Below are 20,263 nucleotides of genomic sequence, written 5' to 3' on the forward strand. Positions count from 1 at the left end.
GGAGTTAATTATTTGGTCCTTTTTGATATCAGTATGTCTTATTAAAGCTTGTAAATTAAAATATAGGACTATGTTGATTACCTAATGCTTTAGTTCATATTCCAGGAAGATATTCCTTGCTTATATAATGTTATTATATCTTAAAGTAATTTTAGAATCATTACTGATCCATATATATATTTATATATTCCAATTATATATTAAGTATTTACATATTCTATATAAAAATTTTATATATATACATTTTTTATATAGAATATCTCTAGTTTTAGATTCTTTCTATTTTTCTTCTCTCTTCTCTCCTTTCTTCTTTTCATTGTCTTTTGTTAAAATCAGTGGAACTGCCCTGGCTGGTGTGGCTCAGTTGTTTGGAGTGTCCTCCAGTAGACTATTTGTTGGTTCAGTTCCTGTTCAGGGCATATTTCTCGGTTGTGAGTTTGATCCCCGGCTAGGGCACATAGAAGAAGGCAACCAATCAATGTTTCTCACTCACATCAATGAATATTTCTCTTTTTTTCTCTCTCCCCTTTTTCTCTCCCTTCTTTCTCCTCTCTCTCCATCCCTCTTTTCTTCTCTCTTTGAAAACAATGAAAAAATGTCCTTGGGTAACGATTAAAAAAATAAAGTCAATGGAGCTAAATGTCAAAATAATGCTATTATTTTTCATAAATTAGACTCTATTGGTGTGATAAATATTAACATATAGGGGCTCTAGAGGAGAAACCACCTTAATTCATCCTGCAGGTAATTCAAAGAGTAAATAAAAACTTTATTGAAGAAATGATGTCTGAGCTAAACCTTTGAGAATAAATAGAGATTTAGCTGTTAAATGCAAAGTGAGCTCTATCTAAATAGTTTCAGCATCAAAAGAGTAGCTTGGGATCTTGAAACTGAAAAATGTTTATTAAGAATTATGAGTAAAGGTGAGGCTTAGACAGATGGACAAGACAAGATCTGAGACTGCGAAAAATCTGGCTTGTCTTGTCAAGGAATTGGGCTTATCCAATATAGAGAGGAGAGTACATAAGCAGGTTAGTGTTTCAGAAAGATAATTCTGCTAGCTATGTGATTTAAAATAAATTAAAATTAGGGAACTGAGGATATATGAAAGTATAATTATAGGGTTGCAATGTGAATAGTTAAAAACCATCAACAGAGGGAGAAAATGAGGGATCCAGGAGGGAGGATTATGGCAGAAAAGTGGGATATGAGAGTTTGATTTTAAAGTAGGTCAGTTTCAGAGGATGGTCAAGTCCAATATACAGTCATGGATCAGGGTCACTCAACTATGTGTATAGAAGTTTCACTAGATGTTAGAGGTCAAGGGACATAGGATAGTTTGTTGTACATTGTCCTTAAAACAACCCAGGATAATTATAGGGTCTTGAGGAAACACTTGCTATATGACAGTAATGGATAAGGGTAAATGGAAGAGCAATTAGATTTCATAAACCTCAAATGATAAGAGATTCTGCCGTGGGGCTGGGGAAATGTCGATTTTGGTGGAAAGCCGAGATTCTCATAAAAATGGCAGGACCAAAAGTGATTGAGAGAATGAGGAACGTCTTTTCAGAAGTGTTATAGGGAAAGCGGCTGACTTAGAAAAGAAAATAATTTGTTTATTTTAAGCAAAGGTTGCAGAGAGACCATTGAAAAGTTTTGAAATGAGGTGAGGTATAGAAGATAACTGATGAGAAGTAAGTATAGGATAGTGAAAACCAAAAATGATAGCGTACTAGAAATTTAAGCTTTTAACATGAACTGTGGATCTGTGGCATGCAAGTTGTTTCCATCAAATGATTACAGAATGGTGACCAGTGACGTGTCCAAAATGTAAAAAGAGTTTATATAAATCAATAATAAGCAACCAACAATCCAATTCAAATGGGCAAAAGACTTAAATAGTCATTTGAAAAATATGAGGTCTGTCCAGAATGTATCTGACCATGTACTGTGAAAAATGGAGACATTTATGGAAGGAGGTACAAGATAAAAGAAACATTGTACATAGGACAATAACACCTCAATGCCATTGAAATAGGCACCTTGGGACCTCACACAGTTCTCCCAATCACCACCAGCTGCCCTGCCGTAGTCTCCTGAATGTCATCCATGGTCTGAGTCCCTTCCCTTTCAAAGGTGTTTTTAGTTTTGGGAAAGGCCAGAGGTCACAGGGCACCAAATCTGGGACTGAGTCACCTGGGTGACTTGAAGTTTCACCAAAAAATTCTGTACAAGATGTGATGCGTGAGTGGGTGTGTTTTTGAGATGAAGCTGCCGATCGCTGGTTGCCCACAGCTGCAGCCTTCTGAATCATCTGAATAGTTTCCCCAGAGGAATGTTCAAGTGTAATGCAAAATTTGATTCACTTTGTCGCTCTGCTCATTCAGTCATTTTGAATGCGACAGCCACAGGGTACACATGTTCACTCAATGGCATTTACTGCCCCAACTGACTAGTACAGTAAAGTCATTATTGTTCACACATGTGCCTTCCAGTCCACTCTCCTTGGCTGCCAGGTTACATCAATGTCGCACAAACAATCCTCATTATATTAACGATGGTTGGACTTTTTCCAGACAGACCTTGTTTACATCCATATACATATCACTTTTAAACATATTGAACTGTTATTATTCATCTGGAAAAATGCATATTTAAATCTCAATACTAACACTACACACCTATCAGAATGATTATAACAATTAAAAATCCTAAGCTCTAGAAAAGCTATGAAGCAACTGGATTTTTAATACATTGCATATGGGAGAGTAAATTGATTCAACTGCATTAGAATACTGTTAGGCAGTATACTATCTGTATTAGATCAGTTTTTTTCACTGACTTTGTGACAGGAGGCAAATCGTTAATAATTTGTACCCTGTATTCCATTCATAAACTGGAATTAGATAAATTAGTTCATGAATATTGTTTAAAAAGTGCTCAGTTGATGTCATCTAATATTACTCTTATTTTAAGTGTTATGTTGGAATTAAAGAAGTGAATTTTAATCTTATAAAAGAAGTATACTTACTTAATAAAATTTGTTAAAACAATATCAAATTAGAGAAAAATGGGAATCCATAATCAATTATGTAAGAACAGTTATTGGTATATTAGTAGAATCACTATTAAAATTTCCTCTATTTTAGGAGTACTTTTATGACATTTATGCAATTAAACTGAATATATCATATGACTTTCTATTTTTACACTTAAGTTAATATCATTAAATGTTTATTTCTATGTACTATGGAACATCACTATTAATGGCTGTATAATATCTCATTATGTGAAAATATCATAATTTAGTTCAAACAGTATTTATTTCTAGCATGTTTCAGTTCCTAATTTTATTATTTTAAATAACATCTTTGTAAACATCTTTATGAAGAGTGGCTATTCCTGGTTACTCTTTAATCAATATTAAAATATAATTTTTCCTATACTGTATTATTTTGTTCTACAGACAAATCAGATGTCATAGTTTAGTTCCTTCAGTACTGTAAACACATTTTCAAATCAGGAACAGAGTGGTTGGATTATTTTCTAAAACCAAAAACTAGTTTTAGAGTAAAGTATTAATTAGTTAAACATTTAAAAAATAACTTTAGGTAATTAATTCATCTCACTTTTTAACATACATGATATTATTAAAGTACAGAGTAAAAGTAATATTCATTGACAGGAAGTGATATGACATAAAACAAAAAATATGTTTATCATCATGCCCTTTTGGACTGATTGTGGTGTATGTTTCCTGGAATACTTTGTCTTGTTATAGTGTCCTATATTACTTAAGATGAACCTTTATGAATGCCAAGAAGATAAATAGCAGGTCTTGTCAGCTCAGACAAAGAAAAACAAAACTATCTGGAAAATACAAATTTTGCACACGTTCTTTAAATTTAATTCATATGGTTCCAGTTTTACCTCTCTTTTATCTTCATTGTGACTCTGAACTTGTCCAAGTCATGGTGTTGTTGAAGCAGCAAGCTCTGTATCTCTATGTAAAACACCCTCAGAACCATATGTCCATATTAAATTTCCTTATTAGGTCTTGCTTGCACTTCCACAATAATCATAATTTTACTGAAGTATGCTTTAGATATGGTGACTAAGCCTTAAATAGCAAGAGTATATTAAATTTTTCCTTAGAACATGCATTTATTCAAGTCATTACAACTCAGCCATGTCAAAAGGTCTGTTAGGGTCAGGAAGTTTACTATGTGTTTCTTCCTCAGTCCAAGTATTATGGGCTCTTTCTGTTCTGTCACTTATCTCTATACAGCAATGACCAATCACTGCAACACAAAACATCATCCAATTAAAGGAGGGAGGGGGATAGATGTGTTCTCTGTGATTCTGAAATTTGAATTTTGAAATCTCTGTAACCTAATTTCTTACACTAATTTCAGAGTTTGAATGTGTTGAGTCTGGCGGAAAGGTGCGCACTGTTGGATAAGGATGTGGCCTGCTGCCCTGAGCTGTAGTTTTCATTAACATCGCGTCAGCTCCTTTCCCCCTTCTTTTCCATTTACCTCTTTAACCTTTATCCACAGTTACTAAAGTCATCAATTTTCTTGAGATTCTTTATATAATGTACCATGGGTTTTGCCTTTGCAATTTTCTTTTTTGTCTAAAGAGTGGGACAAAGCACATTGGCAGTGCTCAATAAATGTTTCATCAATGTCATTTCTTAATATTCATTTAATTAATATTCATTATAGATCAATTCATAATTGTCATCATAGTAATGATAGGCAAAAAAGAACCTCCTTTTTTCATATTTTGAAAAGCTACTCAGACTCAATTTTATAGTATTGTTCATAAAGGATAGCTGCTTTGAATTTTTTTATTTTCTAAAATGTGTAGAAATAAATTCTGTATATTCCTTTTTTTTCCCTAATGGTTTTCTGATTTATATTCTAATAAGAAACACATTAAGCTCTAGAGGGCCGTCATGTATATGAAACATGTGTACACTTATTTTGATTGGACACTTCTGTGTGTACATATACTTTAAAGGGTCATAATATAAGAAATGGGAAAAAGACCCATCACCACTAAGTGATGATTCTATCATACCCTTGTGAGGTGAACCATTTATCTGTTATATTGTTTTAGTTAGACTAGCTTCATTGGTTTCCGAATAAACCATCTTTATGTTAACATAGGTATGCTCTATTATGTAGAATGTTTGTACGTATAAACAGAATCTAATCTAGAAAAAATTATATATTATGACTAATTATATTCCTTTCTACCTAAATAAATATGGTAGAGTTTATAACTCTAAAATATTAATTTTAATTTATTTTATAATGGGGCTGCAAAAAATACTCCTACCAATTTCTATGATAATTTATCCCTAAAATATAGCTGTATCTAGAGAAAGATATAATTTTAGTTTAAAATCATAGGAAAATCTACAATGTGTAGCCAAAAATGAGCATTATTCTAAAGATGGACTAAAATACTCAGAATCTAAAATCTGTAAAATAGAGTCAAGTAAAACAAAAAATATCATGTATGTGTTTGATTCAAAAGTGAGGATATGAGTTGAATTGTTATTCTACAACTTATTAATAATATTGAAGGCCACTTATGTAAATATGTAGTAAGCAGTAATATAAAATATAATAAGTTTGTTCCAAAATTGTTGGACTTAGAAATTCATGTCACAAAAATCTATAAAGCTGATAGAGGTAGTTTTCAATTTTGTCGCTAAGTTTCTTTGTAGCCTTAAGGAAAAATGGGGAAATATAGGCTTCACAGAAATTACAGCACAAAAACAAACCATATACTTACAGAAAAAGCTTTTTATTATCAATGTTGTTAATGAGATCTGGCATTCATTTCTTCCATATAAAATTTTTGTCCTGACTGGTGTGGCTCTGGATCGAGTGCCAGCCTGTGGAGCCAAGAGTCGTGGTTCAATTCCCAGTCAGGGCTTGTGCTTGGGTTGTGGGCCAGATCCCTAGTAAGGGGCATATGAGAGGCAAGCACACATTGAAATTTTTCTCCCTCTCTTTCTCCCTCCTTTCCCCTCTGTCTAAGACATAAATAAAATATTGAAAAAAATTGTGGTGGTCAGGGACTACATGTTAACAGTGATGTTGTAATCAATACAGTAGTGTTTGTTCCCATTGACTCTACCTTTTGGTAACAACTGTCAGTGTGGACTAATGGTTTATGGCCAAAGTGAATATTAGTATAAATAAGACCACCTGTTGCCAAAATAAAATAGTAATTTGGATAATTTTGCAACGAGAAAACAGAACAAGCATAGCTAGGTGAGTGTTATGCATAAAGATTTACTGCATAGAGCAGAAGAAATGATAATAACAATTATTTTACATGATCAAGAATACATCTACTTCACAATATACTGACTTAAAAGGTAAAAGTAGAAGGTTTAGAAAAGATGTAGATAAAAAGTAATGCCTATCAGAAACTAAAATATCTCAGAATCTGCATAGGGAAAAAAAATCTACATGAAAGACAATTGAATCAGTAATTTTAAAGAAAGGATTAAGAAAATCTATAGTCAAAAGAAGAATTTCAACAAAGTAGAGAGAGATCATGCTATCCCTAAACAAATAAAAATTAAAACTGAAGTATGAAGTCTAATTGTATGGAAGAAAACGCATTTAACTAAAAAGACTCCACACTTTTCAAATTCACTCATTCTCTTAAGAGAATTTTCATGAAATATTTTTTGCTTAACAAAATGATTCCAAAGTTGCTGGGAAGAATATATGTTATACAAGCACATTACTCTGGATGGAAGAGTATAAGGAAAGACCTGTTTTAACAAATCTTAAGCATGTTTATTCAAGTTACAGTGATCAAAATAATGTAATAGTGTCTCTAGAGGACAAAAGAAGTGGTAGAAAGTCTAAAACATATTTAACTATATGTAATGTTTATAATGTAGGTTGCATATTTAATCTGGTAGGGGTTGGTATCAGAAGTGTTGAGGTTACTGTATAATCATATGGAAAACTAAATTAAGATAAATTCTACTTTTACTTATTGCAAAACAAATCATACATGGATTAAAGGGTTAATTTTTGCTTTGTAGAAGGCCCTTTTAACTTTTCTTAAAGAGGAAAAGAGAAAAGGAGATATTGACAGACTTGAACATTCAAAAATTTATTTAAAAATGATAAAGATTAAACTCACAATCTAGATAAACATAGGCATTATAACAAAAAAAGCCATCTTGTAAAATTAATGGAAAAATTTTTTAAAATACTTTAAAAAGTTAAACCTTACAAATAACGAACAAATGCATATTAAAACAACGAGATACACTTTTTAAATCCTTTTTGGCCAATGTTTTAAAAATGATAATATTCAGTGTTCACAAGGATGTCCAAAACTGACTTTTCTCATTAAACATTGGTTAGACTAAATTGCTGCCAACCGTGGCATGTAAACACCCAAATACATGAACCTCTGTGTTGGTATTTCTGCTTATGCACTCTATAGGAAGATTGGGGTTAGGACAAACAAAATACCCAGGTCTTATTTCATTACAGTGGAAATAAATGCTTTTTCTAATTTCCATCTTCTAAATTTTTTGTGCAATAAAAATCAGAATTCCTATACCACTAGATATTTAAGGATAAATTTTACCTTGCAGAGGTAACCTGTGGTTTCATTGATTCCAGATGAAGTGGTAACGGTGGTGATCATAAAGTATTTATATACGTGCTTTTCTCTGTATTATTAGCTAAAACTTGTCTATTCTCAACCTTTACTTGAAACCAAAGCAAACTGGTTCGCACATAAATTTTGGTTTATACAGTCATACTTCAGAGATACAGTGGGTTTGGTTCCAGACCACCGCAATAAAGTGTGTTACAGGCATACTTTGGAGATACTGTTGTTTGATTCCCTATTACTGTAATAAAGCAAGTATCACAATTAAGGAAGACATATTCATTTTTTCTGTTGGAGGGTCTTGGCTTCCATTTGTAAAAAACATAATACCTGTGAAGCTCAATTAAATGAAGCACAGTAAAATAAGGTCTACTTGTACATCAATCTTACGTATATACGCAATGATTTTTGACTCACTTCTTCTTTGTTCCTTAGTTAAATCTGTGTGTCCTGTTTTTGTGGAATAAGGATAGTTTAGTTCTGTTGAGACCTCCTTGCCCACTCCTTGCTATCCAATTTTATGATAAAATATATAATTTCATATTCTGTTGCTAATACTCATGGGACTTTTGATCAATTCATTTGTTAAAGGACACCCAAGTCTTGGAGGAATACAGCACACCACGTAGTGTTCAGTTGTTTATTACATCACTCCTATTTCATTCCAGCTGCAAACATTTTCAAACATTTTTATTTAGTTACCATTTCTGCGACATCCTTGAGTCATCTCATACCTACATTCCACCAGTTCCTTCTAGCATATTCTGTCTTTCTTACACTCATTTTTGTTCTTTCATGACATGTCATAACATGTCATTCTATTGAAATGCCAATTTACAAAGGAAAAGCTCAAACTATAATCTAACATGCTTATGTTAGGTAGCACTTGACAGTACCATGATTTGAGTCCAGCACCTGAACATCTCATTTTTTACCCTTAGGTGTTTGTCTGCCCTAGAGCCCATACCAGATAAAGAGCTGTTCTTTCTCCTGTGTCATTTTATTTTCTGTATTTGTACATGGATGTGACCTTTACCTGCCATTTAGTGTAGCCATGGATATATGCAGGTGTGAGATACACTTACTGTGTCAGATTCTCCTCCTCTTTCCTCCTCAGCCCACATAGTTCAGATTTCTGTTGGTACCATAGTCTAGAACTGCTGTTGTCATTTATCATCTAGTGATATTTTTTGGTTGGCTTCCCAAGGAGCAGAACATAAACCTGGCTGTGTGTCATTAATTAAAAAAAAATCTTTGGGGAAGGAAGAAAATAGGAGAAAGAAGGGCCATGTTTTGAGCAATGGATTTTCATAGGGAGAATTTAAACTTTGCTTTGAAACTTGGATGCTCTGGGACAAACATCATACCACAGGTTTGTTCTTTAATGCAAATGGGCTGGCTTCTCCTAACCCGTATCTTAACTTAAGGCAAAGGGATGGCTTTTTCTAACCCATATCAGTTATTTATTAGCTGTGATCTTCTCCAGATAGGAGATGCCCTCAGGAGGCCCTGCTTCTGTGAGCAAAGAGTGGTTCCTCAGAAAATGGGACAGCTGGGATGTCTCAGTAGTCAACACCAATAGCAGCTGGGGATAGGTGTTCTGGCCAGGAAACTGGGATCAGCTTTGGGTCACCAGCAGGATTGCTAGATTCCCTTTTCAAGAAGGATCGGTTAGGAATCCCCTCCAGCATTTGACAGTATTTGAAATACTCTTTCCTCACAGACTGTATCATTCATTGCCCTGGACGGATTGCTCCGTTGGCTGGAACATCATACTATACACCAAAAGGTTGGGAGTTCAATTCTCCATCAGGGCACATATCTAGGTTGTGGGTTTGATTCCCAGTTGGAGTGCCTTTGGGAAGCAACTGATCAATGTTACTCTCTCAGATCGATCTAGCTTTCTCTCTCCATCTCTCTCTCGCTCACTCTCCCCACCCTCGCTCCTCAAATCAATAAACATGTCCTCAAGTATAGAATTAAAAAAATTAATCTGTAACATTGATCTAACACACTTCTACTACCTCTCTAGCCATACTTTTTTGATAATGCTAAATTCCTGTCCTTTTATTCTGAAATATATATATATATACATATATATGCTTCCATTTTAAATTATATTCTCATATTATTATGCTCTCTATAAGGGATCTCATCCAATTTATGAGTACAACTACCACTTTTGAACATGTCTATGCAAATGTGTTGTCCTTTCCTTTAAATCCAAATATTCAGCTTCATGTTGTAAATTTTCCCTTACTTGTCCCACAGAAACCTCCAAGTCCACGCGCAAGGAACTGAACGTAAGTTGTTTCTTGTGAAACTCTCCCCTGTGCTCATTAAATTGCACCACCATCATTCCTAACACTCACACTAAACGGATTTCATCTCCTTATGTCTAGTACCTAATTCAATTTGACACGTACTAGACGCTCAGCAAATATTTACAGTATTAATGAATAACTTTCAGTCAGCTCTTATTAGTTCCATCAGTTATCACTTTTTCCTGTGTTGAGAAGGAAGACACCAGACAGTAGCAAATATCAAATAAAGATTACAATGAAAAGTGACAGAGGCTTATTTTTTAAAACCATTGATATCCTATGATAATTGAATTTAATTGTAATAAGCTAATAAAAATCGATTGAAAGTATGTGATGATGTGGTAACATTAGTGGATGGCAGATTATTATTGTGCTTAGATTCTGGAGTGGCATTTGAAGTACTTTGTAATTATTACTAAATTTTGAAAAACTAGTAATTGTTATATTGTTGTAGTTATATAAAATATCCAATAGATGGTACTGTGAAATCCCTAATATTTCAAATAAAGTAGTAGAGAGCTTAGAGAGAATATTTTAGAATTCTGAGAAGAATAAAGAAATTTTCCTCTGAATGTTAAATTATATATAAAATCTATTTTTAAAAAAATACAGCTTAAACAATATAGCAGTCCATGTAAAAATATCAAAATGTTCACTCTTAGTGTTCAGAAAATGAAAATTGATGATTAGTACTAAATGGAAATTAAAAATTGTGTATGTTCTCTTAGTAGAATTTTATTGTTTTTTTTTTAGTTATTACCCTTAGTTTATGTGGTATTTTATTTAATGTTACACAAATCATAAAATTTTCATTAAGAACTGTAGCTACATGTCTTTGTTACAAAATTATGCAGAACCTTTTGTGCTAAATATTAAGCAAACTGTGTGATGATCTCCCTTCTTGCTTAGCAAGAGTGGGTCCAATATTCCTTTGATTTTTTGGTATCTACCAAGACCAGTCTAACAATGGAGTGAAACATTCCATCATTTTGTAAGTCTAAAACACATCCAAAACATAAAAATATGTATTATTGAGTTAAAATTTCTTTAAAAAAAAGAGCAACAGTTTTAAAATTGGTTAGATTTTGCTCCTAAAGAGCATATGAAAACTTGCAATTTGTAGATGGTGTCATTTATCTTAGTGCTCATTTGAAACTCCCATTATAAAGTAGAACATGTCTCTGTGATTACCAGAAATAAGTTTTCTAAAAGCTATTTGTAAAGCTAAAAATGTCTAGGAATTATCCGATAACACAGAATGCTTGAAAACTCAAAGTGTTTTACTTGAAACATATATGGCTTTTAAAATTTTTGCTACTCTTTATGATATTCTTGAAAAATGCTGACTCTTCTGTTGTATTAGAGTTATTTATTTATTAACTTATTCAATAAACTTGTATTGTATGTGACTATATGCCAGACACTAGAAGGACCAACATAAATAGCTTTCAGGAGGAATGTTTTTGCCTAAATTTGTAGCACCCTGTGAGATATGCATCAGATATCCCTCAGTTTCTTTATACATTTACTATTTTTAACATGTTTTATGTAACCTGAATGACTGGCATATTATGCATTGTCTTTTAAAGAGCATATTATTAGGTACATATGGATGTTCTGCTTAAACAAAACATGCTGCTGAAATAACTGGAGCTACCTGAAGTAATCAAGGCTATTTTTTTTTATTTAAAAGAATAATAATTAGTGCTTTGATAAGTCTTAGGTTTTTCAGACCATTATCTCCTGAGCCATATCAAAATACATATGTCAAATTTGTAATAACAAAGCGTGAAATGAACAACCAATTCCCTGTGTACTTTGAGTTAAAAATGATTTCTGCCCACCACTGTGTGATGATAACACCCTTTTGGATTCATCAGGAAATAATGGGGCCTGTAAAATCCTGTGTGGATTCTTTAGCTGTTGCACGCATCGTGTACTATGTTCCTTTCAAAAACAGTGACACACAATAATTCAGTTACTCAGAATTTTAAAGTATACTGAATGTGCATAACATTAGATGATAAAGTTCCTACTTGAGTCAAATGGGTTTAAATATAGACTGTGCATGCAGATCTAAAGTGATAGTCTCTTAATAGATGTCAGATACTTTTTATTGCTGTCCTTTTTTATTTCAGTAACATTTTAATTAATTCACACTGATTGAGTAAATGTACATTGAGACTTGTTTCCTAATGAGGGCGCATTTAGAGGAAAGGTTTTGCATCATTCTGATATCCTGTGGGTAATTATATTCTAATTATATGGTCGGGGGAAAAGAGTCTATAACACAGTACTGTTATTGTTCATTGGACCCAATTAATTACATGCACATAATGAAAGTTCATGATAAGGTTGACTGGCAGTTAGTGTAAAATTCTAAATCAATTGAATCTTAGCTTAATATGAGTGCAGAATTTGACTTTAACCTGGTTAGAAAATGCTTTGGTGTGAGATCAGTGGATATTCAGAGGGGCAAAGTATGTAACAAATTTCATCATATCTTATTTGTTCTTTAATTGAAAGAATTTTCCAAGATTGATGAAAATGAAAAGTTAACTACTTAAAGATTTAAATGTTTATCAATATTCTGTCATTACCTACAGTGATTTTCCTGTATTTTGGAAAGCAGCAGTACGCTAAGAATTAAATGATACATTTCTAGAATGGGTTTCATGTATCAGAGTGTTTTGTTTTTAAATTTCAAACCACCCACTGTACTCAGACCCCTGACTCAAACATTCATGTATTCATATGTACATACACAGACTCAAAAATAGGCATTTATTAATTATATGTAAAGTAAGAGTGCTAAAGAATAACGTGGAAAAATAATAAGCCATGTACATTTCATTTTAAAATGTGCTTTGAAGATGGTTGAATCTGATGTTTAAAAATTTTGCAATGTACATTGCAAAAACCTGAAAAACAAAAAACTGAAGCCACAGTCTAAATATCAGCTCCATTCCTTTTTCATTGAACTGCCTTGTTTTCTTTACTGAGATTTCGGAAAGGACAGTATTCAGGACTGAAGAGAATAGTAAGGAGGATTTTCTTTTTCTTCTCTTCTTCGAAGCCTCTCCTGTTCCTTTTTGTCCATTGCTTTTTCTCTTTGGTCTCTTTGGTCCCATCTACACTTTCCTTCTTTATCTCTATTCTGATAGCCCTAGCGTAAATATTTCACTTAAAAAAAAAGTCTGTCAGTTCCCATCTACTTATCAGCAATAAGAAGGGGAAGGATCAAGTCAAGAACATGGATAAAGGGCCCATGGACAAAGCCAAAGTGGGGAAAGATTGAGAGTGGGAGGAGGGGTGGGTTGGGCAGGGGAAAGTTCTGGTGGGAAAATGGAGACAACTATATTTGAACAAAAAATAATAATTAAAAAATAATTTTAAAAAACAATATTTCAAAACAAGAAAGTGCAATCAGTCCTTTTCTGCTGAGCTCTAAGCAGGCAGTGAAAACTAAGGATATCACTTAGGTTATAAAATTAGTAAATTATCATTTATTGAATATTTAAAATTGTCACATCCTCTTAATCCTAAAATTAGGTATAGTTATGGTATCCTTGGTACAGTTGAAGAAAGTGAAGCATAGAGATACTAAGAAATGTATCTAAAGTCACACAACATGCAAGTGGCAGAAGCAATATCTGCTTCATGTTTTAATCTCGTGTTCTAAACCTATTTTTAATGTTCATGCTACAATCCCCCCAAATTCTCTAAATTTAGGGGATCTAGACCAGCATTTCAAAAAAAATAAAGAATGGAAAGAAAAACAATGGAGTAAAGTATGTTAGAATAGAAGTGATGGGAGAGGAGAATAATAGAATATATATCACAAAATAGGGCACACAGGGTATGAGTTCTTTGTGAAATTACTTTAGGAATGTGTAACTGTACATTTGTATTGTGAATCAAAGCTAAAAAACAAACCCCTGAAAAATCTTTCTTCAGCCATATTGGCTTCTGATGATGTTGTGAGACCTAACCAAGAAGGATGATATTTCTAATGGTTTTATTTCACTAGCTAATCAGTAGGCAAGACGATAAATACCAGTAATGTTAGAGGGGGTTTTAGTTGTTCTTGCTAACTGCTTTTAGATATAGAAATTTATGCTTGAAATACTAAAGATATAATTATAAAATACAATTTTAAAATTTTCACTGAAACCAGTTGGTGTCCCTTAAATTTCCAAATATCCATTGCACCAGGTGTACTTTCTTGAGGGTTCAGTGCACTTCCTTTCTGGACACAGACATGCACACATATTGAGGCAGCTGTTCTGGAGGGAGCCTTGCATCCCCTTTACTTCAGTATCTCCTGACTAAAACTGCAAACAGGCAAAAGAGATTACAGTTACAGAAGTTAGGATAGAATATCCTTATGAGCGATTATAAAGGCAGTTGAATCATCCTGGTGAAAATATTTTTACCATTAAATTTACATTGGTGTAAGAAGCTTAATTTGGCTCAGGTGAGAAGTGGCTAGGCAAGGGACCCTCTGTAAGATTATAACACATCTATCTTCTAAATTATTTTATTTTTGCTAGTTGTATTTTATTAGATATGTTAACGTGCCACTGGGAAAGAAACCATACACAGTTTATAATTTTTCTAATTGACCTACTTGTCATACATTGAAATGATCTTCAATTAAAGATGTTCATAAAGACAACAGCATTATTAAAAATATTTTCATCTCACTTTTGTTTAAAATGTGTATTGTGTTCATTTGTGTGAATGTACACACTTATGGACCTGCAAAGTCATAAAAGGTTGAACGAATTACAAAGTTGGAATGTGAAAATAAAACCCATGGAAATCAAAAATATGTTTAGTTCCTATATCTTAGTGTTGTTGTTGATGCATTTTATTATCATGTGTGAGGGAAGAACAAGCTGAGTTCTGAAGCCGAGGCAGTGTACCACGTTAGGAGCACAACGATTCTTTCCCCAGGCCTGTTTTCCTCCCTGTCCCTCACTTCTTTGATGCCAGTGGTAGCGCGTTTTAAGTTAGGAAAATAAGCTATTGAACATTGTTTTATTTGGCCTCTTTATTTTGCTATGCACCGGAAGTTATTCTGTTCAGTTAATCCATGCTGATATCCAAGTCAGTTCTTTCAGGCAGAATGGATGTATGTTGAGGTTACTATATACTTTGTTGTGTTCAATAACATTTTAAAATTATTTGGTTTCCAAATCACTTAAAAAATAGAGAAATAGCTAAAAAAGAAACATTTTTTTTTTGTTGTGGCTCTTGAACCTTCTGTTGTTTGATTTAAGTAAAGCTTGAGATAAAAAGGCACTATATTTGGAGTCTGCCACTAACTTTATTTTCTTAGGCTCGTCATCTAATCTTTTTGACTTTCAGTTTCCCAATCTGAGAAATGGAGTATATATCTTAGTTTAGTGGAAGGATTAAATGAAATAATAAACATGAAAGCAATATTTCAAAAATATGAGCATTCTAATATAGGTATGAAATATAATTCTATTAATTTTACTTTAGTCTTGAAATAACTGATGACCCTTTTAATGTGAGTACTGTTCTCTTATTATATTTTTAACTAAGTCAAAGCTTAATAATCTTTCCACCAAAGATTTTTCTTTGTCCTATGACAATTTGGATTAAATTGTCAATTTAAAATGATTCCATTTTAGAAAATATGAAGACAAGAGATATCTCAATACTTTAGAATAATAGGTTTTTTAAAAATTCTTTGATATTAGGTTGAACTTAACAAGTGCCCTGAAGGCAAATGCATCCTTTAAGCTAATTATCTGTACTGTGTATTCTATTTAATATTAAAATGATACTGATTAAATAAAATCAATCACACTCCTCTGTAGTCACACCTCACATATGATTAAATACAAATATACGGTTCCTGTATTAATTCTAATTAAAAATATATTACATTTAGAATTATACGCTCATAATAATTTTAAAGAAACTAAAACATTTACTCTGTTCATCCTTGATATTTAAAAATTGTATATAGAAGAATAAAAATGAAGTAATGTAATGCCTGAATTTGTTTTCTAACCAGTTGGTTCTTTTTAATTTACACAGATATCATGGTTTGCTTATTGTAATTCAGGGATAATATACTGATAGGCATGGCGATTTAAAATATACATGTTGCATATGCATTTTAATTGTATGTGAGCTCAAGTAGAGTTTCATCACCCTTTTTCTTGGAGTGAATTTTTAGTGTTGCTGTCAAACATATGAGTGTTGCTAGAAAAAATGCTCAAAGCTGTATGACTTCTAGCTCAGCTGATCCCTGTTTTGTTTGATCCTGTTATTACTCCTTAGTCAACTGCTTTCCCTTTCTCAGAGATGTAGTGACAAAACCTTGACTATTTCCTCACTTTCTTCACCTCACTTTCTCTCTACCAACCTCATTTGCTCTCAGTAGATAACCCATATTCCCACTGCTCTGAGAAGGTGGAAGCCTGCTAACATGAATATCTGTACATTACCAGTTCTCTACATGAGTGCTAGCAGAGTGACAGCTAGGGTTCGATTTCTTCCTATGGTGTATTGGGAAGGATCCCTTAAAATGGGGTTTTTATTATCCAGTATGGCATAGTCTTTGCTTTTTGTGGCATTGGGCCACATGAATACTGTAAATACCTAACCTATATTCATCGATTGCTATTATTTACATATATAATTGTTTTTTTATATGTATGACTATGTGTGCTTATATATGCATATTTACAACATACACATAATATATATTTTATCAAGTTGAATCTTTTGAAAGGGAAATTGCAGGTAATATGACACTGAATCTCCAAATATTTCTGCAGACATTTTCTAAGGTTAGGGAAAAATCTCTATGCAATTACAATATTATTATCACACTAAAGAATATAAAAAATAATTCCTGTTTATATTCTAATGCCCACAATTATCTTTAAAATGTCTTTGATAGTTTTTTGGAGGGATTGTGGTAGAGGTGGTATGAATAGGGTCTATTTGAAATTATTGCATTGCACTTGGTTGTTGTTCCGAACCTTTGGCAACCATAATCTTTCACTTGGCTTTTCATTGCCTCGTTCTGTGAAGACCTATGTACAGTTAACATAAACTCTTCCCAAGGTAGAAGGCATCTGTGACTTCTGCTCTAGAGGTCGCCTGGTAAGTGTCTCAGTTTGGTCTCTTGAGAGTCTCTGGGATTCTCCTGGGGCCATGGCTTTGGATAGGTAAGGAGTCTAGGATGAGTCACCTACTCTGGACTTGAGGGAGAATAAGCATTTACATATTGTAATAGAGATGGAAGTATGCATTCATGTCTTAAAAGTGTTATTCAAACCTAAGCTTCAACCAAAGCTGAGAAAGGAGAGCAGTAGGCTGCCAAGACACTTTAAGGAGGTGCACATTGAAACTAGTACCCATATTTCCCCACCACCCATTGCCTGGAGTGTTATGTAGACAGACTTGGACTCAAGAAGTGAAGAATATCACTGAAATCAGAAAGTTTTCAATGAAAGTTCTTCCAAAGCTTCGTCAATTATTCTGAGAAAAAAATAGCAATCATTTCCACAGGGTTCTCCTGTAAATGGGATAGTAAAACCAAGTTTCTTTTAACACACTTCATTATTTCTTTTGACTAAAAATCTGAACTTCCTGTTTATTTGTATGTGTAAAAATATCTTCTAAACAAAGTTGTATTCCTGGGCAGCTTCACTTTCTCTAGGGCTGTCCTAGACTCCTTTTCCTTGTTGTCCACTTTTGGGTGTGTTGGATCCTTCTAATCTGTCTCTATGTTGAGCATCTATGAAGCCATATGAGGCTTCATTTACCTCAGAAGTAGCTATTTATTCTTTTGGTTCTTGCTGCCTTCGCAAAGTTCAACCTGGTAAGGATGTCAGCTAAGACCAGTGTTCTCAGATGTTTCAGACCCATCTTGGGAATCCACCCAGAGTCATCCTCACATAGCTTGGTTCTGAGGAGGAAACTGGAATATACTCCCCTCTCTTTTTTTAAGGACACACAAATATCTAACAACTTCTACTTTCTTATTCACTTTTCTTACTTTTATTCCCCACCCCACTTTGGGAAACTTTCATTTAGTATTAAGAGTGTCAAAAATTTTTCCAGATTTATTCTAAGTCTCACAGGACATAGGACTTGGGAATTACTTTTCCAATGTGACTCAGAAGAGGAGGGGGCGTGGGTCACTGAAGATATGCTCTCATGAAGACTAGCTTCAGTCTATTTAATCTCATTTTAAAAAAATTACTTTCAAGTAAAATCCTGCTTCTTATTTAATTACATTTTTATTTTTTACCAATATTAATCATTTTTTATTTTTAGAGAATGACAAAATAAAATCAACACCACAAGCTATATCTACATTAAAAAGGCACTATTTTTAGGAAGGAATGAAAGTTGGATTGGAAGATGGAAAAGTGGGCTGAGTGAACAGGCAACTTTAAATATTGGTAGGAATTGTTTATGAAAGAATGAAACTTGGAGATGAGTCCTCATTTAAAAATATAAATGTAATGTATCAGTGCTGTTATAGAGAAGCTTGTGAAGCCGGCTAAAGATGTCTATCAGACTGCTTTGGGTGGATGAAGTTGTATTTTGGATAAGTGATTCCACAACCTAACCAACTCTGCATTAGAGTATTCCTTAATTTGTGAAAAGATATTTATTCAATGAATGAACATAAGCAAAAGAAAATTATGACAGGAAAACACATTGATGTTTATTCATTTACTTCACAGGAGAATAGTGATATAAAAATCTGCATTGATATTTGTTTTCAGTTTGACCTTTTTTTTCAGCTTTAATATGAACTTCTCTTTTTCAACAGACTCTGCCCACTTCAGGAGGTTCAGTCCCTGAGGTGCGTAAGCAAAAAAGGTTTTCACAATTGCAATTATAGGTCATTATACATTTTGTGTTATAAAGAACATTTTGAGTTGTCTTAGTGTCCATTAATATTAATTTGTATATTTCATCGTTTTTCATGTCCTTGGTGACCTTTAGATTTTCATGATGGGATAGACCTGAAGCATTTCCAACCTTCATTTGTGGCAAACATTAGAAAAACAAGAAGTTACATGAAACAAAATATATAGAGCAAAATAAAGGTCATTTTGCAAAGAGTTTTGACCAACGTATAAGGATAGCATCATTTCTGTCAACTTAAAATATAAATACCTTTTAGAAAGCCTAAAACAAATCCCCTGAGCTGTTTAAATATAGCTTTCATTGATCGTTTGTTGAGAAACCCTTGTCCCTCTTGAAGTGTCCATCACTTTAAAGAACAGTACACTTGCTTTAATTAATCATTTAGCATATGGTGTCATATAGAAAGTCATGCTAATCAAACACAGTCACAGGATAAATGGTTTATTTCAAAAATAAATGTAGGCATTGCCATATTTTTCTTTTTTAAAAAAAATTAAGAGAGAGAGGGAGAGATTTGTTGTTCCACTTATTTATGCATTCATTGGATGATTCTTCCATGTGCCCTGGCTGAGGATTGAGCCCTCAACCTTGGCATATTGGGATGATGTTCTAACAAACTGAGTTTCTCAGCCAGGTCTCCACGTTTATTTTCAGTGAAGTGTTAGCTTTACCGTGCATTAATGAAGCAAAGCCTCCACATTATTATGTGACAAAATTCAATTGTTACTGTCTCCAAAGGGTATGCTCAAGTGGTATTGTTTCCTTATGGTTATAATTTGAATTTGCTTCTTAGGAAAATATATTATTTATAATATGCGAGTAATCATATAAGAGTATGAATTTATTTAGAGGATAACGTAATTGCACAAAAAATGGTAATAAATTTTCTCTGCTCCCCTCTAAAAAGTTTTCTAATCAGTGTAGACAACCTCATTGAAACTTTAAAAAATTTTCATTTCTGACTAGAGATGCTACTTGAAAATATTACTGGAAGGTATGCTTCAAATGTAACATTTCTAATCTATGAGAAGTATTAAACTGTTTTTATACCATGTAAGTCGGTTGATATCATTGTGATAATTATTATAAAACAGAAATGTTAAACTACACACTCAAATGACAAAGGTATTAGAAAAGTTTATCATTCAATCTAATTATTTGAGGGTAAAAGAATTAATTTTATATGTGCCAGCCATTGAGGTTTTTTCTTCTTCTCTTTTTTTTTGCTCCTATCATAGCCCATCAAGTGACTATAGGCACTGTATTTAAAATCTATATTTTTTTCTTTAGATTCTTAATCTCCAGAAGTCTCTTGTATTCAACCATATAAT

General features: G+C 33.1%; 1 protein-coding gene across 6 annotated transcripts in view; it reads left to right on the forward strand.

Moving 5' to 3' along the window:
* The window catches only part of DGKB (diacylglycerol kinase beta), a 538,418-nt gene that overhangs the window by 137,876 nt on the left and 380,279 nt on the right, over window positions 1–20,263 (forward strand). For 4 of the 6 annotated variants that reach the window (XM_054564443.1, XM_054564440.1, XM_054564445.1 and 1 more), the window contains one exon: window positions 18,832–18,864. The exons of the other annotated variants lie outside the window; for them this stretch is intronic. In XM_054564443.1, the coding sequence (XP_054420418.1) occupies window positions 18,832–18,864 (33 nt within the window). The remainder of the gene's footprint in view (window positions 1–18,831; window positions 18,865–20,263) is intronic. 6 annotated transcript variants of the gene reach the window in all.

This window comes from Pteronotus mesoamericanus, unplaced genomic scaffold (genome assembly GCF_021234165.1).
Source record: "Pteronotus mesoamericanus isolate MK-2021 breed Mesoamerican mustached bat unplaced genomic scaffold, CSHL_Meso_final scaffold_85, whole genome shotgun sequence".
Classification (NCBI taxonomy): Eukaryota; Metazoa; Chordata; class Mammalia; order Chiroptera; family Mormoopidae; genus Pteronotus; species Pteronotus mesoamericanus.